We start from the raw sequence: 23,947 nt of genomic DNA on the forward strand, positions 1-23,947 counted from the left end.
TCAATATATTGGTGCCTAGGGAGCAGTGCAAATTCACTGGTCTTAGTGCAAATTCAGTGAGTTGAAAGTTAGTGGCTCCAAATACCCACTTTGCAGACACTCAGGCTCAGAAGTGCTTATTTTTACTACCTAGCCACATTTTATCTAGATGTAAGAATTTATTTATTATTAATCTTTTGCAGTATATATATGAAGTAAACCTGCTAGGGAACCATACCGAATTTTCATTTGGGTAGCGTGTTTTACCTGTGACCCTACTGTACAGTGCGGACTGGAAAAAACCCATACCTTTTGCTCTTACCTGTCAGTGTAAAAAAGCTTTCATCCTCCGTGTCCCAATACATGGACAACAGAACCTTAGCTCAAACCTATCAAATTGAAGAAGGAAGAATCTCCTTCTGGCAGAGCAGGCAGTGGTCCTGCAGGGAACAGGTGGGAGCTGTGGAAGCCGTGCGCCAGGAGCAGCCCAACCTCCCAACTGCCCAACTGCCCAACTGCCCAACTGCCCAACGGCCCCAACTGCCCAAACTGCCCAAACCAAACTGCCCAAACCAGCCACCCCTCGCCCTGCCCCCTCAGCACCACCGGGCTGCCTGCTCCTGCTCTGCTCCTGGCCCCGCTCCTGCCCGAAGCACAGGGCTCTCAGCATGGACCGCAGGAAGGTACTTGTGGAGAGGGACAGCTTCCCTCTACGCGGCGAGTGATCGACGTGATTGTAAGAGCTAGGTAATTTTAAGATTACAGAGCTGTAATTGCTCAAATGAGAAGGGTTTTTCACCTGTTCTTTCACCTAGAATAAAACTGACAGAGAGAAGGAAGAGGAGTTTTTAGTGCAAAATGTTCCATCAACTCCTGAGTCACCTTCCACTGTAGCTGTAGCAGAGTACAGTAACCATCAGTCCGCTGCCACTGTCTCTGGGAGTCTGCTACCAAATCAAGAAGAGATGCAAAGCATCACAAGCAAAACAGATGGCACAGCAGAGGCACAGAATACTGCAGGGCACATACAACATCTCCAGTCTGAGCAAAATATTTCTTCCAAAAGTTTTGATGGCAGTGTCAGCTCCAGTAGCGGTAATCAATCAGAGCCAGAGCATACTGAAAATGGTAAAGCAAAGGGTAAAAGGAGCTGCGGTCATCCTAGGCAGCTCCCATTTTACCATTGCGGATGTATCTTCATTCTGTTATAGTTTTGCTGCTGGGAAGTGAATTTTTGTAGGAAATAGTAGCCTACTGTCTGCTTCAAATGTGTGGAAATGGTGTAACCAGCTAGTGAATAAAATAAAACTGCCAGGGAGCTTCTTGGCCTTTTGCTAGGAATTGTGATGGTTTCAATGAGGAAAAAAAGTATATATGAATGATGTTTATACTGGACCTGACAAAAAAGGCCCATAACAAGCTGTAATATATTGTGTAAAGAATATTTATTGTATATGAAGTTATTGAAGATGAAAGTACTTTGAGTGCCCTGCTTACAAGTGGAAGATGCTGTTTGTTGCTTAAAACATGATTCCCTGTAAGTTATTTAATTTGGGGGAGAAAGTGCCAGTTATTGCATTTTTGGGAAACCATTGCCCCTTGTGAAGTTAATGTTCTGAAAAATGCAAATCAAGCTGATATCAAACATTGGCCTCTTAGCTGAGTTTCACATTCTGGTGCAATTTTGAGATCCTGAGGCCACCAGAGAGAAGAGAATAATAAACACATCCAACACTTGTGTACATGATATCAGTATACTGCTGTCTGCTTTTTAACTGTTGGCAAGGCTGGATCCAAAAGCTTTTTTGTGAAAGTGATGGGCTCTTTTGCTGTTCCTCAAAAATACAGCTGCTTTCACTGTGCTGTAGTGCCTAAACAATTTTTAACACTGGGGAGAAAAATATGTGTCTGACTATACTCCTGAGATGACAGAATTGCTTTCTTCATGCAACAGATTTCAGTTAAAAATTAACTGAATTTCCTCAAAATGCCCTTAAGGTGTGTTACTATTATGATTCACCTGGAAGTGTTTTAAAAGAATGCAACAAAATATGTTTTCTTCAACAAATGTGTGAATTGGAAGAGGTCAATAGGCAGCCTTCAATAAATATATTTCTATTTCTTTGTTAATCACAACTGTACATACTTTGACAAAAAACACACATAAATGAAGGTTTTTTTTTGTTGATGTTCTTGCTGTTATTTTTGTTTCTGTCTACTTTTTGGGATTTTTTTCCTCCTTTATAGTGTTTAGAGGCCAAAAAAACCTTCAAAATGCTCAGGGAGGAGACAACTTCTCCAAAAAGCAGAAAACAGGCCTCAAAACCTCTGCGAACATCAAAAAGAAGAATAAAAGTAGTAAGTACAGCAGCTCAGTGTGAAATTAAATACGTGAAAGTACCCTGTCATTTGTTTGAAAAGAATATTAAAAGAGGCAAACAGGAGCTAGGACATAATAATCAGACTTGCAAAGTCTTTTAAAAAATATGTCGCTCCATAACTAGAAAGATGTGGATAATTTTGGCACCTACATGAACACGTTACAGTGCCTTTTTGCCTTATTTTCTGATGCAGGCAATTTATTTATGGCTGTGATTCTAAAGCAATAAGTGCACAGCTGTCGTGATCCAGTTGGATAGTAGAGTGGACTGGGGCTAGACGAACCTTGAGCAGCTGGATCCTATCCAAGAACCTCCTTGCAGGAAGTGTGTCCCTACCCTACCTCCTTATGTTCATGCACACATGCTTTCAGTTAAATACTTGCGTTTTTCTGAACGGATTGTGGAGCCAGAGTCTACTACTTTCATCAGCCTTTTAGGCCTGTAGGACTTTGGTTCCCATAAATCCACAGAACAGATCTGAGTCTAGGTGCACAGCAGCTAACTGGCCGGTGTTTCCAGTGCAAGGCTTCCCTTTTCCAGCTTGCCAGAATTAGAGGAGCCCCAGTACAGAGTAGTTTTATGATCCTGGGTGCCTGTGGTGCTACACCAGGATGGATTCTGTCATGTTAGATTGAGACAGCTCCTGGTAAGCTTTGGGTTGGGTGGGAAAGTTGCTTTGTTTTTAACAGTCTACCTTCTCACAGGAAGGTGTGGGCAAAGTGGAGAAAGGGAGTCTGATCTAAAAGAATGCAATAAGCATTTGCCCAAAGGTTGCAAATGGAGTTTTCAAGAGTGTAAGTATCTTCTTTGACACATGCCTCTTGTGGTCTTGCAATATGCTATAAGAAGGTTTTTTGGAATTTTCTGGTATTGAGGATTTTTTTCCCCTCTAAAATCACTCCCTCCCATCCTCAGTTTGCTTAATTTTGTCATATATCCTGATAGCTTTCCTTTTTTTGCTGTTTTACTCCTTGTTCTCTGTTTCTTGTTCAGCCCCTTAGATTATTAAACTTTAAATCTTCCCCTTCCATTTTGCCTTAATGAACCAGGACCTGTTTAGTATTTCTTGCAAGAAGTTTCAGTGTGTTTGTGTCAATCAATATAGTGACAATGAACAGCAGCTGCTGTTTCTCAGCTTCGCTGCCTGCTACCTCAAAGCACTTCACTAAGATTTGAGAACCTCTGTCTTCATCAAAATTCAGAAGGCATAGGAAATGCTGCAATGCCATAATTAACAGAAATTGTTTAACTTGCAGCTGACTTGCAACATTTGAGCAGCGCTGAGCGCATAACAGTTCTCCAAGCAAAAATGCAGGAAATCCGGAAACGTTACCTGCTGTTGAAAGCTGAGTTGGCTGCCATTGACCGGAAAAAGCGCTTAAAGAAAAAGAAAGAGCAGGAAAGTAAGTGCTGGGAACTGAAGTCTGTTATTAGAGGGCTAAATTGCATGTCACGTCAATAAGGTTTTAACAAGAGTTGGGTGATCTTTAGGGAGATGAGTGATGTTAGGAGTGTGTTTATGCTTGCTTTTTTCTGAAAACACTGGATACAGTTATATCATGACCTTTAGAAGGTCCAGATCAGATACTCAGTGATGATACAAGGTGAAAAACAATAACAAGGCAATCAATCTAGTTTATGCTGTCAAGGCAGAACTATTTTATAGAGGAAACTACATACAGAAAACAAACTTTTCCAAGCCATGAACAAAGTGTGGTTATTAATAACTTATTTTTGTCAGGTTGTAGATACATTTCGTGTACCATTGCCTGAGTGCCTACTTAGAGCTTTGCACTTAGAATTAGGGATTTATTTCAAGAGTGTAAGGGACACAATCAATAAAATATCTCATTTTTCTGAAGCTGCCACGCATATTGCTGCAGCAAATGTTCTAGTGTGCCTTCTCCCAGGAGTATTACAAGGATAATTTTCTCTATGTCTTGTTCATGCACACATTTAAGAGTTCACCGAATACAGGAAGGACTGAAATCACAGTCATATTTTATGGCTGCAGCCATTGCAAGGGACCTTCAGCTGCTAGTTGTTGCCAGAGGAGGTACAGATTCGGTGGTGGGACAAGGTTCTCATCTGTGCCAACTCCCAGAGGAAAGAAAGAGAACAGCTGAGAGAGAAAGAACAGCTGACTTGCTGGTGGGTCAGGAAGGAGCTCTGGTGTCCTCTGGCTGGGCTCTTGATCTGCGTGCCTGGTCTCCCAGGGCTCCAAGGGGCAACAATGCCAAAAGTAGGGAAAAGGGGCTCTTTTTTCATCACTAGGTGTTAAATGCTGAAGTCAGTATATATATCCTCATTTCGGCCAGGACAGGATTAATCTTTTGCAGTAGCCAGGAGGAAGCATGGCTACATTATTCCATACCACCTCACATCACTGCCAGGAGCAGGGGAAAGGGACTTCACTTTTCTGGAGTGAAGGAGCTCTGATCAAAACAGAAAATGTGGCAGAGGGAGGTGTCCAATACTCTCTACTATCTAGGGCTTTTTTCCACGTGAATTGTTTTTCTTTTACCCTCTGACATTAGTATCATTGCTGTTACTATTTGGTTATGTATCTCATTACAGTTTTTAAGTAAGTTGTTCTTACCTTAACCAATGACCTTTACCTTTCATACCTCCAATTCTCCTTTCCAGCATGCTGCAGCAGGATGGGGGAGAAAGAGAGAGCAGAGTGTAGTTTGATAAAGTCTCAGTGGGGGCACTGAACTGGGGAGTACCATTCCTAACCCACAACAGCCTTATTTGTAACCCAACGTAGGGCCTGAAGGCTTGAAATAATAGCAGATGTGCCCAGTGTGAGCTGGAAACTGTTTGATCTAAATTTTGCTGTAATAGGTACAGAGCCACTGGTCACAATGCTGCTTGGTCTGCTCATGTGGATGTGCCACCCAAACCCGTGGTGGGCTGACCCTGATGGGATGCCAGACACTCACCAAAGCCCCTCTATCACCCCCTCTGTAGCTAGACAAGGGAGAGAAAATATGACATAGTGTTCATGAGCTGAGATGACCAGGAGAGATCACTCACCAAATATTGTCACAGGCAAAACCAGCTAGAATTAGGGATATTAACTGAATGTGTTACTAACAAAATCAGAGAAGGATTACAGGAAATAAAAACACCTTCCCCCCACCTCTTCCTCCTTCCCAGCTCTACTTTCTCCCCTCCAGCATTGCAGGGAGACGGAGTGGATGGTCAGTTCATTGTGTGTTTATGCTGCTGCTCAGGGAAAGGAGTCCTTCTCCTGCTCCAGAGTGGGGTCCCTCCCACAGGAGTCAGTTCTTCATGGACTTCTCCAGTGTGAGTCTATCCCATGGGCAACAGTTCTTCCCAAACTGCCACAACAGGGATCACTCTTCCACTGTGTGCTTCAAGAACATGCTGTTCCAATGTGGATCCCCCAAAGGGCCGCAAATCCTACCAGCAAACCTGCTCCAGCATGGGCTCCTCTCTCCATAGGTCTACAAATCCCTGCCAGGAGCCTGCTTCTGGCTCTCCTCCACAGACTGCAGCTGGATCTCAACTCCCCCCTCCTTCCCCAATAATCCGGGTGTCTGCAGAGTTTTCTTTTAAAATATTCTTCTGCTCTTCTCTAGCCAGTTAGATCTGTGCAATAACTTTATTTTTCCTTCTTTTAGATATGTTGGCACAGAGGCATTGCCATAATTTCTGGTTGGCCCAGCCTTGGCCAGTGACACAACTGTCCTGGGTCTAGCTGGCACTGGCTCTAACAAACAGTGAGGAAGGCTCCAGCAGCCCTTTCACAGAAGACATTCCCTGTAGCCCTCCAGTACAAAATCTGGCCAATAGGAACTTGTTACTTTTCCTTATATGCACTGTGTGCCCATCATGTTTCTCTTTTTCAGAGCATGAGAGGGATCAGGATTGCTCTGTTGCACAGTCTGATATCAGCTCATGACATGGTAACGTCAAGGGTTCATTTGGGATGTGTACTCCGAGTTGCTCTTCCACCCTTAACTAAGGGGCTATCCTTGGGAGTCCATTATTAAAAGTATCCAGTCTATGGGGGGAAAAGAGGAGGATGATTTTCCCCAGCTCTTTACCCCCTTTCCCCCTTTCCCCCTGTTACAACAGCATTTAAAAATTCTGAATTCCCTTTAGATGTTAAGGGAAGCCTGTTCTTGCTGCTAGGTCCACCAGTGCAGTGCACACCATATTTGGAGCCAAGACAGATTTCTAGGGAAGTTATTCAGAGATCCCTGAAGTGGGACAGTAATGGCAGGAGAACACAGGCCAGTGCTTAGAGGACTTGTCCAATGCTTTAGCAGTTCACCCGCAATGGTTTAGCAACAAGCATCTACAGGAGCCTGTTAAACTGCTGGAAAAAGTGTTGAAGTGCTGAAATATGTCAAAGGAAAATGCTGTAGTAGCTCCAGAGAGACATGAACACTGCTCCACAGTAGTCATCACCTCCAGGGGGAGGAGAAAGAAAGCAGACCAACAACCACCATGGCTATTCAAACTGCTGCTGAACCAGAGGAACAACCCCTGCCAGCAGCAGTCACCACTTTACAGAAAAAGAAATCCAACATGTAATCAGTTCACTTCATGAGGGATGAAGAGGAAGCAGAGCCTTCAAAACAGCAGGAAGAGGCAGGGCCAGAGATAACCACCCGGTCTCGATCCCTGGATGAGCTGTGAGATATACAAATAGATTTCAACCACCAGTCAGGAAAGCCCTTGGCAACCCGGCTGCTCTAATTCTGGGATGTCATGGCATATGATATGAAACTGGATGGTGGTGAAGCCAAGCAGCTGGGATCTCTCTCCTGGAATGTGGGCATTGACAAGAGGATTGAGAAGAGCACAGAAACTCCCAGCCTCCGGAGAAAGCTCGTGCCAGCTGTGAGGGAAAGGTATTGTCTCAAGGATGATCTTGCCTGATCTCTCAGAGGACCCCCTGCTACAGGACTGCTGAGGGTTGAAGAACAGATACTGATGGCTACTACAACAGTGCAATGTCAGCAATATCACACCAACCAGCACTCTGTGACTCTCATCCAGGAGATTATTTGAGAGCTGGAGAGCCAGGAAGTCATCAGCAAGATTTGCTGACCCTATGGTGGTCCTATATGGCCAATGGAGCATGGAGACTGACAACAGACTGTCAGTGGCCTGAATGAGGTCACACCACCTCTGACTGCTGCTGTGCTGGACATGCTGGAACTCCAGTGTGACTGCAGTCCAGGACAGTGAAGTGGTACCATCATTGACATTGCTAATGTGTTTTTTTCCATTCCTTTAGCAGCAGAGTGCAGACCTCAGTTTGTTTTCACCTGGAGGAGCATCCAGTACACCTGAAACTGATTGCCCCAGGGGTGGAAATACAGCCCCACCATCTGCCATGGACTGATCCAGGCTGCACTGGAAAAGGGTGAGGCTCAGAACACTTGCAGTACATCAATGATATTGTATGGGGCAACACAGCAAAGGAAGTTTTTGAGAAAGGGGAGAAGACAATCCAGATCTTCCTGAAGGCTGGTTTTGCCATAAAGCAAAGAAAACTCAAGGCATCTGGCCAGGAAATTCAGCTTTTAGAAGTAAAATGGCAAGAGGGATGTCATCAGATTCCAATGGATGTGGTCAACAAACAAGCAGCTATGACCCCACCAACCAGCAAGATGCAAGGACAGGTTTTCCTAGCCACCGTGGGTTTCCAGAGGATGTTACAGATTATGGTCAGGTTGTAAACCCTCTCTCTATTATGTGACATGGAAGAAGGTTAATTTCAAGTGTGGCACTGAACAATAACAGCTTTTGAATGAGCTAAACAGGAGATTCCTCATGCAGTAGCCTTTGGACCAGCCAGGAAAACATGTGAAAAATTTGCTCTGTACTGCAGTTGGGGAGAATGGTCCTTCCTGGAGTCTCTGGCAAAAAGTACCCAGGGAGACTTCAGGATGACTAGTGGGGTTCCAGACTCAGAGATACAACAGATGTAAGGCCTGTTACACTCCACCTGGAAAAGAGATCCTGGCAGCTTATGAAGGGGCTTGAGCTGCTCAGAAGTGATGGGCACCAAAGCACAGCTTCTCCTGGCACCCTGACTGCCAGCACTGGGCTGGATGTTCAAAGGGAAAGTCCCTGCCACACATCAAGCCACTGATACTACACGGAGTAAATTAGTTGTGCTGATAATACAGCAAGCTCATATAGGAAACACCCATCACCCAGGAATCTTAGAAACCAAGGAAGCCAAACATTTTGGACTGTCTTCAGATGAAGAGGACAAAAAAGGGCTGAGGAGGCCCAGCATACAATCAGCTCCCAGCAAAAGGACAGCAACGTGCCCTCATCATTGACAGATCCTGCCATGTCATGGGGATAAATCAAAAAAAGGGAAGTTGCTATATATAGTACTACATGGTGAGTTGCAGAAGCTACTGCAGGAAAAGGTGGATCAAGTCAATTTGCAAAGCTGAAAGCCATCCAGATAGCTTTAGATATTGCTGAACAAGAGGAATTGAGAGAACTATACACTGACTCATAGCAAAAATCTGTAGGGGTGGCTGGATCAATGGAAAATTATGAATTGGCAGCACAGAAGTGAATCTGTCTGGGCTGCTGAAGTTTGACAAGACATCACTGCCTGGATAGAAAAGCTGGCTGTAAAATCACATCATGCAGATGCACCTGTGAGCTGGGCTACTGAAGAACATCATAACAATGGACAGGTGGATTTGACTGCTAAAATTAAAGTATCTCAGGTGGATCTGGACTGGCAAAAAAAGGGTGAATTATTTCTGGCTCATTGGGACCATGATGCTTCAGATCATCAGGAAAGAGATGCCCTATACAGATGGGCTTGTGATAGAGGGGTGGATTTAATTATGGATACTATTGCCCAGATTATCCTTAACTGTGAAACATGCACTGCAATCAAGTAGGCCAAGTAAAGCATCTGTGGTATGGGGAACAGTGGTCAAAATATAAATATGGGGAGTTAGACTGCAGTCCACAAACCTGCCAAGGCAAGTTCTGTGTGCTGACAATGGTGGAATCAACCACTGGATGGCTGGGGATCTGCCCTGCCTGAACACCATCTTGGGAATTGAACAGCAAATCCCATTAATTTCAAAAACAGCCACATAGACCCCTGGGACAGAGACACAGTATTGAGTAGGTATCATATTCCTTACCATGCATCAGCCTCTGGCCAATTTGAACAGTACACTGGACTGTCAAAAGCTGTTTGGGAGAGCCTCGGTGGGGGCACTGAATTGGGGAGTAATATTCCTAAATCACAATATTATATCAGTGCTTACTGAATGGATGAACATTTTAACTACATATTTATAAATCCTTATAATCTGTGTTTTCCTCTTCCTGTGCAGAAGCTGCTGCCATGTCAAGTTCTTCACCAAATGGAATGTCAGGGGAATGCAGGTGACAGCAGCACTTGCCAAATCACTTTGCACTTAATGGCTGTTGAGGACCACTCTTTTTAATCTGTATTGAAAACAAAATATAAGTATCCATTAAAAGAAGCCCACAAAACCAACGAACCAACAAATCAATCAAAGACTGACTAATGTTTACAGGTTAAAATTAGATTTAAAAAGGTTACTCTGGGTTTTGAGAACCCATTAATTAGAATAAAACTACAGTACTTTGCCAATTTTCTATAAAACATGCATTTTAAAATTTTGATTGAATACATTACAAAAAAAGAAAACAGCTAACAAATTGCATAAAGTATTGATGTATGAAGATTGTGTTCAATCTACTTGAAGTATTTCTTCATAATGGATTAAACAGGTATATTTTTGTGTTTTCTTGTAACTGTTTTCCTGTTAAAACAACAAATATTTCATTCATAGTGCTTATTTTGAGCTTGTAGAAGAAGGCTTCAAGAGAATGTGAGCTTATAAAAGCTTACAGAAAAAAACCATGAAATAGATATTAGGTTTCGCAGAAAATGGAGAGTTATCCAATATATTGTACAAATGTAAGCAAGGACCTCTGAAATAAAATGGCATAGTTTCTGAATCCCTGATTTTGTTTCTAGCAGTTTAATTAAACAACAATACTGTCTTCATGAAAATTACATCAAGCCGCAGAATCTGTTGATAAATTCATAATGATAATCCATTCTCTCTTTCAGCAGAAAGCAAAAGTGTGGCCCAGCATTAATGTAATCCCCTATGAAAAATCCAATTCAATTCTGGCTCCCCACTGAGAAAGCAAATCTCTTCCCCACACTGTGATGTGTCTTTGCACTACACATGGACGGACCAATGCCTTTTTCATGTGTGGTCCTGTAATGCTGACCACAGACTCACTCTGTAAGCATGGGGTTGCACCCCAATGCCTGTGAGAGCACCTGGGGGAGTTATTAATTTCCATTCTGTCGGCCAATAATAATGAGAGATCACATTAACATCTGCTCCTGTAAATCATGCCCTTGATTCTAACTGGAATTCCACCAACAGACAGTTCACAAATCATCATTGGTCGTTGTGTACTTAAGTGTTGAATCCATAAAACTTCAGGGTTCTCATGATCAGATGAGGAACCACATGGTGGCATATGCTCCATGTCCCCATAAACAGTGCTATAGCAATGCCTATAGGGGGTTTTGGTGGTATGTGTAAAAGGGGATAGCAGGCATTAGCTAACACTCACAATTCTTCATAGCAATTGACAGAGAATATACAAGGCAAAACAAGCAGTCCCAGAATACCATTCATCTCTTTGCCAATAACTAAAAAGTCTTGCCTATATTGAGAAGTTCCCGTAATCGCTGTTGGAATATAGTCATAAGCACTGTCCTTTAAAAATGCTGTTGGCTTGGAGGTTGGCAGGGTACACCAGAACCCTGGGGGTAATAAGCCTGTGGCATGATTTGGGGTTGTGCTGGTGATGGAAGAAATGGCTTCTGAGCTGGAATATTTACAAATCCTTCCTTGGAGGTTTGTGGTGCCATAACTTGTTTCATCACTGCCAGGGGAAATGATGTCCCTTTTTGCAGGTGGAGCAGCAATCTGAAGTTTGTGCCATTCTTCTAAGCTCTGGGCAGTTCCTCATGACCTGTTTTTTTGCAGAAATAACATGCTCCGAGGTTATAGCAGCTGGCATCACAGTCATGGTGTTGTTGCTCTGTTGGGAATTAAGGTACAGAGCAGCTAGGATTTCCCTGAGTTTCCAGTCTTGGGCTTCAGCCTGTGCTGCCAGTGCAGCAGTTTGTGATGTCTGAGCTGTGAGAACCCTTTCAATTTGTTCTATCTTGCTCTAAACTTAAAGCCTTATTCTGTTTTCTATCTTTTTTAAGCCTAAGGTTATTATTTTTAAATTACATACATGTGGAGGCACTCTCAATAGTATTCTGGAGAAGACCAGTGTCCACAAGAAGAGAATTAAGCACTTGGATTTCTAGGGGAGGAAGAACAAAAAACACCACTACTTACTGAACAGACAAGCTTATTAACTGCACTTCCAAAGCAACAGGCTACAGGAATAAGGAATGCAAAGCCAACCAGACCCACCTGGAATACTTTGTATTCTCAGCTGACAGACAAAAATGTTACATCTTAGAAAGGACGGTTTGCATACACAAACTGACTGTAGAGGGATTTCTGCAGGCCTGAGTCAGGAATTAAAACATCTTCCTAAAAGTAAGTTCTAAGCACTCCTTCTGGAATGAGTGGAACAAAACACAACCGATCAAGCAAGAACTGAGGCAGTATCAAGTTGTTTGGGTTTTTTCAAGGCAACAAACTACTGAGAGAACATGATGTTTGTGCTGTCAGTTAAAGCTGCTTTTGAACCAAGATCTACTCTTCTTTCAGAAGCATGACTGTTTCCAAAACACTGAGTGAAGTAGAAATCAAATGCATACACTGGAACAAAACCAAAATTTTATTCAACCATACCTCAACACAGCAGTGCTGCCCTAACTTGAAGTCTTCAAAGCATTCTCATTTCTTGTGAAAAGACTCAACTTATTTCTAGGAAAGTGTTTGAAGCAAATACCCACAGATGACCAATCAAATCTAAGTTTAAAAAAACGTACCTTTTTTAATGCATGTATTTTAAAAAAAGCTGGAGGAAGAAATGGAGACAAAGGAAAAAAACACGTTCAAGGAATAAATGGCATAGATTGCCAGGACACAATCTAAACACTGCAACCACAGATCATATATACAGAACACATGATCCAAGAGCTGCACACTCCCTGGGAGAGAGGAGGCACTCAACTCCCTCTCTTTTAACAGGATTCAGCAAGAGGTTCTCATTGCTTGGTGAGCTCACACCCAGCAAGAAGGCAGCTTTTCTGTTAGACTAAGCAAGGCAGAAAGATCCAGTACAGCAGCTTCCTTGCAAAACCTTGCTCTTGAGCCCCCTCTCCACCTTTCTTTCTTATGGGGCTGGGAAGACAAAGCAAGTCCTGCCCACATGAGCCCTCCTCGTCTACAGTGACAGCAAGCAGCTGTGATTCCTCTCCAAAGACATTTACACACAGAAGCCAGGTGAGAGGTGTACTGTGGAACCATAAGCTGCACTAAGAGCATGGTATCATAACAAAACAGTAATTCCTTAGAGAAATTTTCCTAAAATAGAAGCTTGCAGTATCTGTCACATTTTTATATCACAGGCGAACAGATGGAGACAGAAATTCCTGTTTACCATAAAATGTGTTTTCCAAACTATGCAAGCAGCCACAGGCAGCTCCCAATTTGAGTACAGACAACACTATTGAGTGGTGAAAGAAGAGTCACCACTGACACCAGTGAAAAGTTTCAGCACTAGCCTTGGGGATTTTTACCAATAATAGAATAGAAATAGGTCTGAACTGGTTGGTGTGTTCTCTCACTTGCCAGATGCCTCTGCTGTAAGGAAGGCTATCTGCCAAGCAAAATGGTCCACAAGAGTTGAACCTTAAGGCCAGCAGAACCAAAGGCTGCTGAGCATCAAACAGATGCACCCAGGCTTTCTGAAGGGCTTTCAGAACTCTGCCATATGGTTTCCAGTGCTTTTGAGCAAAACATCCAGCTCAGTATCTGCTTGTATGCCAAAGGAGAGAAACATCCTGGATCATGACTCGTGTATTATACAGACTTGGGCCAGAAACAAATGCAACAGATGTAAAAAAAACTTAAGACTGATGGCAAGTGAAACACAATTGCCATTTTTGTACTCCATCAAGTAGTTATAAAATTATCTAACACTTATATAACAGAACACAGTAGCCAACAAAGAAAAAACCTTTTATTCAGAAGAGGTTCTTGTGTCTTTATGAGAAAGTCATGATTTCAACTTACAAAGTCAAAATGACCACCAGCATCTTTCCTAAAGAGTTGTGATTTGTAAAATGTCCAATGTGTAATCAAAGCAAGTGAACAATCCACACCCAAACACACTTATATCCCAAAACCCCTACTTAAGATTTTGCTTATGTACATAGAAAGTACATATGAATATCATGTCTTCATACTTCAGGTCCTTCTCCTCCAGGAACCAGCTATAAAAGAATAAGACATTTTTGCATTAGCGCCATGGAGTTGAGCTTTACAAACTCATACATGACATATTGCTTAACAACAAACAGTTCAGGACATGGAGACTTCATGTTAGACCACAAAAGTGTCTTTTAGACTCTTCCCAGCAGAGGAAGTCAGTTATTGCCAGAGATTCCCACACCAAAAAGGCAGCAGGCAGTAAATCAGCATAGCATCCCCTTGTGAAGGAAGCAAAGAAATGAAGAACAGAAAAAGAAATACAAATCGAAAAACATGAAGAAAAAAAAGGATTAGTCTCTCCTTTTAATGGTATCTTCTTCATAATCAGCTGAGCACTTCTAAAGAGAAAGTGCTGGTTTTGGGATCAAAATAAAGTGTAAAGCATGGACTTCCTGATATGGGAAGATATGTCCCCAAAACTTCTCAAGAGACAGGAGAAGTAATGCAGAAATGTGTCTATGTCTTGCTGAAAATTCACCAGGTTCTGCTTCAACGACAACACCAGCCTAACTGGATGGTGGGAATTTCACCCCAAACAGGGAGTCAGAACATATGCTGTCCCTTCAACATGCAGAACAATAACCAAAGCATTAAAAGGCTTAGAAATTAACACAGGATGGCACCTGCTCAGACACACAATGCAGAGGTGCAAGACAGGTAAAACAACACAGTGGAGGCAATTCCTCATTCATACAGAGTCAACTTACACTCAAATCTTCCCACTTGAGCCCTCCTTTTCCAACAAAATTAGCAATGCCCTTGTGCTGGAATCCAGGCCTTGTGGCCAGCTATGCAGACAAGATACTTGAAACTCCCTGATGTAACAGAACTGTCAGGGAAGTTCAGCTTAAAGGAGATTGATTGTAATCAATCACCAATTGATTTACAGGCACAGAAAGTCAACACATGCAGCCCCTGATGACTCACCATAGTTATGTTATTTCCATTTAGCAGAATCTGGTCCAGCTTTGTGATTCTTCTGCCCTCAGGTGTGATCTCACTGAAGGAAATTAGAAACAGCAAGTAAGAACACAGAACCAGGGACAATAGCTCCAGTTTTGACCACAGAAATCTCTGCATTAAGGTGACCACTGTTGGAACTAACAAACAAATCAGCCACACTGCAGCATGATCTTGATAAATGGGGCACCCAGGTACAGAAAGCTAACTGGCATCTAAAAAGGTCTCTTCTACTCAGTATGTGGAGATGTGTATTCAACCTCTAAAGCCTGGCAATTTCTGGAATATGACATATCAACACATTTACTTTGTTATGTTGAATCTCTGCCTAGGTCTTGAGGAAGTGTAAAATCAAATTAACTACTGGGAAGTTTGCCACACAACCCATGCAAAATTAAGACTAGAAATAGGATCCCCATACAAGCATAAGCCATGCAATAGCTACTCTATGGCATGGCTGCCCTGAACATACCATTTCATATAGTTTTAAGTCCAAGGTTAATCTAGTCAGCTGTATTTTCAAAAAATACCAAAACATTCTGCTAGCAGACCTCACACAGCATTTTGCCTCAGTGAACCAAGCACTAAACAGCAATAAGAGGCAGAAAACATACTTACAATTCTGTAACATCTTCCAGCACCATGTCTGAAAATTCAGTTTTCAAGGAAAATAAGATTTTATTTTCCACATTTTCAAGTGCGAATATTTAATGTTATTTTTATTTTAAACCAAAATGTGATTTTACCTGGAAGTTGAAAACATCAGAATACAATTGATCCATACAAAAAAAAGTTCTATTCACTGAACTCAAAACTCTCAAGAGCTATAAATTACTTAGGCCAGAGCATAAAGCAGATAGCCTTAAACTTCTATCAAAGGATACTGACAAAGTCATCAAATCCTAGAAGTGTCCCAACAATTTCTTTGTCGCTCTTCATCACGATGTGAATGCGTGAACCGATGCACTTGTCCACAAGTTCTGTACATACACAGAAAACCACAGAAAACGTTCTGTAAAGCAACTCTTTCGTGCCTTACAGCTTTTTCGTGTTTATTTACACGAACAGAGACACGTTCCCCCTCCATTCTCCCGCACTAGCCAGCCTGCCCCCGACATCCTTACACCCACCGGCCTTCCTCGGACTCCCACAGCCCACCTCTCCCCCGGACCCCAGCATTCCACACCCATTCCTTACTCCCACCCTTTCCCGGGCACACCGCGATTCCTGCCGGGCCGCGCGCGGGCCCCGCCGCCTGACGCGCGCGCTCCCGCCCGCGGCTTCCCGCCCGGCGCGGCCCGGGAGGAGCCCGGGAGGAGCCCGGGAGGAGCCCGCAGCCGCCGCTGCCCCCGGGAGAGACCCGGGCCCCGAGCGGGGGAACCCGGCCGCCGCCCATCGTTACCGAGCGGCAGGAGCTGGGACGGGTTGGACACCGCGCTCGCCGCCATGTCGGAACCGGCCCTGGCCAATGGCGGCCGCCGCCACCGCCCACACACGGGAAGGGCCGGGCCGGGCCGCCAGCCGCCCCGCCCCGCTCGGCTCGGCTCGGCTCGGCTCGGCTCGGCTCGGCTCGGCTCGGCTCGGCTCGGCTCGGCTCGGCTCGGCTCGGCTCGGCTCGGCTCGGCTCGGCTCATCACATCACATCACATCCAGTCTTTCCTTATACAGCTCCGGGGACACTTACTCTACCGCCTGCTTGGTATGGTAGCGTCCTTGGGCAGCTTTTCTGTGAAGAAATTCCTGCTAATGTCCAACCTAAACATCCCCGGCATAGCTTGAGGCTGTCCTCTCGTCCTGTCTTGCCACATGAGAGAAAGAGACCAACCCCTACCTGTCTACAACCTGCTTTTGGGCAGCTGCAGGGAGTGATGAGTCCCCGGAGTTTCCTTAACATGAAATACCCCCAGCTCCCTCAGCTACTCAGAGGACTTGAGCTCCAGACCTTTAACCAGCTCTGTTGCCCTTCTCTGGACTCACTCCATACCCTTCTTGAAGACAGGGCCCTGATGAAGAATTGTTTGCATCTGCTGGGTTAATGCTTTTAATAATTTTGAAGAACGCTTATTATTCACAACCATTGACCTATGGAACTGTACAATGTGTTTTCTGTAGGAAGAAGAATTGAAAAGAAACCAGCACATTTGTACTAACTTTTACTGGTTCACTAGGGTGTTAGCTATGACTTTGGGGTCCCTGACCACCAGGGATCACCAACAGGAGCCCCAGGACAGAAGAACATGGAGAGAGGGGAGGGTCATTAACATATGTTAATGACTTCAAAGAAATTATTCTCATATTTGTGTTTCTTCTAGGAAAACCTATAAATACGTATGTAAAATACATGAAATAAATTAGAGCTTTCTCTGTACTCAGCATGAATGGGATTTTGGAGGAGATATCCCCTCATGCATCCAGCTGAATAAAGAATGCTGGCTTCTTAATGCTACATTAGTGTTAAGGACTTTTTATTTTTAATGATTTTTGGTAACAGGCCCACAGCTGGACCCAGGACTCAAGGTGTGGCCTCACCAGTGCTGAGCACAGGAGTAAAATCACAGGTGCTGCTGGCCCCGTTTCATGTGCAGATTTTCATTCCCCACACTTGTCCATTGACCCACTAGAGGTGGGTCTGTGGAAGATTTTTAAAAGCCTTTCAGTAACTCCATCCCACCACGATTCCCAGCTGGCTTCATCTGTGCCCAGTGGCCAGTTAATACTGAGCAGAGCTGCCTTGGCGGGCAGTGGCTGCCACCCTGTGCCACAGGAAGCCCCATCCCTGCTCAGAGAAGGAGGTGCTCCTTGGAACTGTGGACACTGGGGTCACTGGCACTCACCCCATCTCCATCTGGTCCTGTCCTGCTGGGCACAGGCACGGCTGGCATCACAGGAGTTGTGCCAGTGGGAAGGGGCCATGAAGGCCAGGCAGCATTCCTGTAGGAGCAGAAAAGCACTCAGTGGACATGGGGAGTATTCTGTTGGTGCCAGGGAGGCAAGAAGGTATTGGCCAGAGCTTTGCAGGGGCGAGTGAGGGGACTGACTGCTTCCTTGCCATGAAACTGTTGGCAAGGTAACACTGAGTCCATTGATCCTCCATAGCCCAGCTCTTGAGATGGCCACTGCTCTTTCAAGGTAAGCATTTCAGCATCCCTAACTTCTTTCTCCAGGGTCCACACAAGGATGTGCCAATTTTGCCCTGACACCAACATTTAATTTTGCATGTGAAAATGATCTGGCATTAGCACTCTAACTTGCTGTCCTTACTTACTGCAATTTTTATTTTCATTTCCCTTCTGGTATTTCCAAGAGGCATTGAACCCCAGCTGTATCCACTTTTTAACATTACATAAGTCTGCACTACATGCTCTTCTGTGCCTGTTTGCTTTCCCCCAGCTTCTACTTTTAATATTCCTCTGGGAGCCTTCAAATTTTTAGGGCCAGAAGCCTCATTTCATAAAGATCAGAGTGAAGACTTCTTCTCTGGTCCCAGAAGGCTGCCTAGTGGTCCATGAACCTAAGTCCTTGCTCTCTGCATCTCTTTGGGCACTAAGACTCTGGATTTCTCTATATTTGTGTCTTCATATATGGAATTGACAGTGTTTCGTAGAATGCAAGGTCCTCATCCTCAGCTACCTGTCTGACAGCTGAAACTTCGCCCCTTCCGTTGACCTGCATCTATGGAACAAAGATAGACCAAAATAACAATTTGTGACCCTGGAACCTCTCATCTAGATGTTGCACAAAGCCTGCTGCCTTTATGCCCAGAAGCTGGCTGTCATTTGATTTGCCAAGCACAGGTACCCAGGTCTAGTAACGGACTTTTCTGACAACATCAAGTTGCTCCTTGCTGTTCTTTCTACTCTTTGCTCCTTCAAGGTGCACTGCAATCCTTGCTTTCTTGCCTAGGAAACTCAGACAGCCAGAGGAGAGCATAAGTTTCAGAGGACTGCTATTGCCCTACAACTCTTTGGAAGCATTTCTCTCAGCTGCTGCCATTTGGAGAGCTCTCCAGCTGAGAAAACAAGTATCTTCTCCATACAAGCAGCAGATTCTTTTCCCATAGCCATCAATAGGAAACTGTCTCTTGTGAATCAACCCAACTCCTGCAGTGCTGACCTTTGGCAGGGGGAAGGGGGGGAGTCTCTGCCTTCTTGAAAGCCTGGATGTGGCATTTGGGGACAGCTTGTGTTGACTGAACGTTTGTAGTTTTTCTGTTCAGCTAATTTACCTTCTGTTGTGCTGTCCCTCTAGTGCTGCACCTTACCTGGTGCAAACAGCCACAGCACTTTCCCTGTTTGTGGTTCCCAGTGCTGCTCAGTTACTGTCCTTCACTTCTGCCTGGGTCTGGGGATGATCTGGCCTTGCAGCCTCTACACTTACCTGTGTTCTCCATCTGCCCAGCCACTCTACACAGAAGAGCCAGACTGATCTGTTCACCATCCTTCTTTGCTTCCTAGAGTGACACTAAAGGCTTTCTCTATAGGCTACTGACATGGAAACACAACATCTGTCTTGCCTGCCCTGTGGCTGGGCTGCAAGACTTCTGGTGTGAGATTATTGTGCTGCATTTAGGACCCAAATGAAAGATGATGACCATGCAGACCATGCAGGCCTGGTGGGCTGAAAGCAAAAGCAAGAACAAAACTGAGGGTTATTAGGTTTCACAGGGTGGGTAGGTGGGTTGCTGTGCTGTCCTGAAAGTGTGAGATGGAGTTGAGACAGTCTCACTCCATAGCTCAACTCAAGTATTGCCTTGGAGTTATTTCCATAAGCTCAATGAGGAACTTGAGACTGAAAGATTTGCCCTCCTCAGATCCTCTGCCTGGTCTGCAGAATGAGGGAAAAAGAACCTTTCTTCCTCCAAATCCACATAAAAGGACCTAGTGTTTATTATGTAGAAAGGAAATACCCGTTCAAATGCACCTGTTTCTTCTGCCTATCTTGTACCACCATCTGTGTATCCATATCTGGTTGATACAAACATTGTGAAGGGCTCTGAAGGATAGTCACAAAAAGTTTGAAAGCATGGAGTTGCTAATCTATGTGCAGAGCTGTGATGGGTCTGATGTTTCCAGCTCAGCATCTAACAGTGACCTAAGTGAACAAGTCTGGGGGTGCAATGGCTCTGGGTGCTTCCGAATTTCTTTCTTTCAACTTTATTTTCCATCACTGACATTTGTTTCGGATCTGCTAAGGGTTTTCCAGTGGACTGCTTTTTGGGGAATCTTCATTGAGACTTGTGAGCTTGTATTTTAATTACAGGGCACTTGCTTGCCATTTAAGTTCTGAAGGATGTAGTAGTGGCTGGAGGATGTTCTTTGAGCCCTTCCTGAATAAATGCTCATTTCATGGCTGATGGATCTGAAAGACATAAAATTTAATTATTCAAATGATCCCTGTTTTTATCTTGCCATATTCCTAGGAATTCAGTGGAAGTGGATGGTTCTGTGTGCCATAAAATGGATAGATCTCCTGAGGAGGGAGTAGGGCCTCAAGAGGAGAAGGCATATCCAGTCAGCTTAAATGCCAGGCTAGCCTCACTCTCCAGGGGCTTTTGTTAGACTTCAGAGCTGCTTTCAGTCTAAGCTTATTGGGAATTTAGGTTGTATCAATATGCACCAAGGGATGACAAAGATGAAGGGATTTATCATTATCACTATTTGAGTATGGTAAAAGCCCATCAGAGCATTCCCTATCCAAATATCCAGTACAGTGTTTGGTCTGTCAGTTAATGGAAATGACAGGCAGGAATACAGTTTCTGCAGTGATTTCAGATATTGAAATTCTCACATGATAGCAAGACACCCCAAGACTGTCTGAATACCTTTCTGATCCTGCATTTCTGAATGCCTTTTGATCCTGACCCTGGTACCTATCACCCACAGACACTGTTTTTCTTTATGCATCAGTAAAGAAAATGAGTTGCCAATGCACTTATTAGCACTCTCTAAATCAGTCATCCTTCCCTGTATGGAGTTTTACCTGTATGGCTGCCAGAAGTTCAATATTTCTATTTAATTTTTGTACTTAATTGGATTCTTTTACCATGAGCCAGTGTCAGAATTTATGATCAGAAAGTTCAGTCCTACAGAGATGAGCTGAAGGTAGGCAGCAATGTTTGTGGCTTGACATTCATGAAGTGTATTGAATTACACTTGCAGACATGTGCCATTTATCCTATTTCTTTATTGATATGCATTCAGTGTACTTCCAAGAAACTGCTTCAGTAAAATCACTGCTTCCAGACAAGTGCTCACAAACAATCCTAGTTTATAGCAGTCCCGCTTCCAGTCAAGGTCATGAGAAAATATTATGGAAAGGAAACAGATATCCTGAGCCCAACCCCACAGGTTGATAACATATTCCCAGGACACCCACAAATGTTTTCCTCTACTGTTCACTGCACTGCGTGCAGGAGTCTTGGCTGCCAGCAGCTCAACTTTCAACTCTTGGGGTTTTGGGGGGAAGTAAAAAATAAGTTTTTGCTTTTGAATATTTTTGCAAAGTGAAGTATTGTAACCTAGAGGAAAGAAATGTTTTAGACATCCTGTCATGTGCTGTGTTCCAATGTATTGTAAACAACAGTCTATAATTGAAATTAAACTGCAATATTTTGACAAAAAATATCACATACTTTGCCTAAAAGCATTATTTTCCAATGCTTTATGAAGATTTTAATTGCATTTTGAAATTCAAGCGATTTCTTTCTAAGGTGGAACTTGCAAGACAGTGAAAATTCCATTTGCTGCACAATTCCACTTAATGAAGTGTAACTCTCTCGAGCCTTGATCTAAGGATTTGTGCAAGTCAGGAAATATGGACTAATTTTCTGCTCTGTGAATTTTTGGACTCTGGTGGTTTTTGTTCCAGAGCAAGTGTGTTATGGTATTAAGTGAGGTTTGAATGTCTTAGGCATCTCTGTGAGTGAAAGGCACATGCAGAATGGGTGGGCAGCTGACTATCTTAAGTTAGTAGCTCAGGACAATCACTGACACAGAAATGCAAAGTCACTGTGGGTTTGTATCAGTGCATTAAAGGCTGGTTTTAGGTGAGGCAGAGTATTTCACAGGTGATGGGATGTCCTGGTTGTTACCATTTTCTATTCTTCACATATCCTCCCTGCAGCAGCTGCCTGAGCTTTTGTCCACATTTTGACACATTTCTTCTAAGTTTCCCCAGGGCAATTTTCATTGAATTCTTCATTATGTGTGTGCCAATATGCATTAGAAAGAGTTGATTCTGGTGTGATTTTCAGCTGCTATTTGCAGATTGCACTGTGAACCTGTACTGGGGACAGCAGCCACCAAAGGCCAGCAGCATCTCCAGAGAGGGAGCACCTCTTGTCCATAGCCTTTCTCCCATCTGTTCTCTCCCTTTCTTCCATCCTTTTATTACTCCCTAACTCCTCCTTCTCCTTTCCCCTCTCCTTTCTGCCTCTCCTCAGCCCTCTTTCTGTCCCTGTTGAGTTACTTTCTTGACACCTAGGGGTATTGTGTTCTCCAAACACCAGAGGAAAAGACAGTGCTGTGCCAAAACAGCTCTTGTCTCATACCAGTGTTAGCCTTCCCAACCCCTTTTTCCTCATGTTTGACTTTTTCCAGGAAGAAAATTCTTCTCTTTGGTTTTTCATATTCTGCATATCAAGTAAATCAATACACTTCTTTTTTTCTGTGACTTATAAAGAATATTAATTTACAGTAAAGTCAGAATTAATCTGTTGCCCTTAGTGCCAGGCAAATCCCTGTACATAAATTTAGGAAGTAATGTCCAAGATATGCATCAAAACCATCCCTAAGCAAAAGGTTCTTGCTAAAGCCAGGAGTACTCCACCAAGTAGAGGCCTCTCAAATGTGCAGTTGGTGGACCATGCACTGTCACATACGTCAGGGGGTCATTGCAGGGGGTCATTGCATCCTTCCTGTGGAAATGCACCAAAAAATACATTCAGCTATGGAATGTGCACCTGAACAATTGTCTTCAGTTGATATAGCCAGAAATGTGTATTCTGTCACCATCTGTTGAATTTGGGTGGGGCAGTGATTCCTTATCTCTGTAGCACATACCATCTGCTAATGGGCCATCTTTGAGACAAGATGGGGCAATCATCTTTATTTTTTCCACAACCCATCCTCCCTCCAGGAAGATATCATCTGCTGCTGGACCATTGAGTCCTACTGTATGACTGATAAAATTACATCATCCCACTGGGAGATGCTCCAGCCAGGGGGAGGAGCCAAGCCTTTCCTACCTAGATAAAAACCTGAGATTTTGGACACCACCTTTCCACTGCATTCCAGATGAAAATTGGACCTTTCCACATCATCCCTGGACCTTCAGAGGAAAACTGCACCTTCTACAGGAGCACTGCTTCAGCTGAACCACATCTGCCACTGCAGGAGGACGCTACCAACACCCTGACTGACTGATGGGATGTCAGGTTGTATTCTGACTCTGTCAGTGTTTTTGGGATTGTTCTTTGTAATACTGCATTTCTATTTTAATTTTCCTGGTAAAGAACTGTTATTCCTAATTCCCATATCTTTGCCTGACAGCCCCTTAATTTCAAAATTATAATAATAATTTGGAGGGAGGGGGGTTTACATTCTCCATTTCAAAGAGAAGCTTCTGCCTTTATTGGCAGACACTTGTCCTTCAAACCAGGACAACAATGCAGGCTGTTGAAGGGATGGCATCCTCCTGAACTGCCCCTAATGTGCTTTATTCTGAGCTGGACAGTGTCTCACAGTGAGATTCAGATCCCAGAAAGGAGGAAGTTCTGTTCAATGGCCTCTATTGATAACCACACACACAATGATCAGCAGTGAAATTAAGGAACCTGGTGTTCCACTCAGGATTAGTTTCTGCACTTTGGTAAAACCACAGTTCAGATGATTCATTTAAGGACTTTCCACCCTGAAACAGGAGGCTGGCAACAAAACTGCAGCATAATCCATGCCACTCCCTTTCCTGTTAGTTCACCAGCAAAACAGCCTGTAATAAGAACCATAACATGGACACACAATGCAGTCCATGTGCTTAAAAATGTGTTGCACACAATAGACTTTTGCCAGCAGGTGAAGAAGAAGGCATGAGTGAGTCAAATCAATTTCCTTAGAAGTGTGGCAAAGTAAAAGCACC

The 23,947-nt window shown here is 43.8% G+C and overlaps 3 protein-coding genes across 3 annotated transcripts in view; 1 reads left to right on the forward strand and 2 right to left on the reverse strand.

Moving 5' to 3' along the window:
- Positions 1–23,947, reverse strand: part of ATG12 (autophagy related 12) — a 307,791-nt gene that overhangs the window by 217,140 nt on the left and 66,704 nt on the right. The window lies entirely within an intron of this gene.
- On the forward strand, positions 591–10,531 carry LOC306814955 (AT-rich interactive domain-containing protein 4B-like; the record flags this gene model as incomplete). The annotated part of the gene is made up of 7 exons (XM_079331492.1): positions 591–662; positions 795–1,107; positions 2,227–2,337; positions 3,065–3,154; positions 3,617–3,763; positions 9,728–9,779; positions 10,498–10,531. The coding sequence occupies exons 1-7, from the start codon at positions 648–650 to the stop codon at positions 10,529–10,531; spliced, it is 762 nt and encodes a 253-aa protein (XP_079187618.1). The 5' UTR covers positions 591–647.
- LSM5 (LSM5 homolog, U6 small nuclear RNA and mRNA degradation associated) lies at positions 13,582–16,370 on the reverse strand. The gene is made up of 5 exons (XM_079331485.1): positions 16,215–16,370; positions 15,697–15,792; positions 15,431–15,458; positions 14,780–14,852; positions 13,582–13,854 (listed from the first exon to the last, which is right to left on the reverse strand). The coding sequence occupies exons 1-5, from the start codon at positions 16,258–16,260 to the stop codon at positions 13,822–13,824; spliced, it is 276 nt and encodes a 91-aa protein (XP_079187611.1). The 5' UTR covers positions 16,261–16,370; the 3' UTR covers positions 13,582–13,821.

This window comes from Erithacus rubecula (assembly GCF_903797595.1).
Source record: "Erithacus rubecula genome assembly, contig: SUPER_Z_unloc_4, whole genome shotgun sequence".
Classification (NCBI taxonomy): domain Eukaryota; kingdom Metazoa; phylum Chordata; class Aves; order Passeriformes; family Muscicapidae; genus Erithacus; species Erithacus rubecula.

Coding starts and splice junctions, on each gene's coding strand:
- LSM5 (XM_079331485.1), bottom strand. CDS start 16,260: ATGGCGGCGAGCGCGGTGTCCAACCCGTCCCAGCTCCTGCCGCTCG. Junction 15,459..15,696: donor AGGATTTGATGACTTTGTCA/GTATCCTTTGAT, acceptor CTGAATTTTCAG/ACATGGTGCTGGAAGATGTT. Junction 14,853..15,430: donor CTGGAAGATGTTACAGAATT/GTAAGTATGTTT, acceptor AATTTCCTTCAG/TGAGATCACACCTGAGGGCA.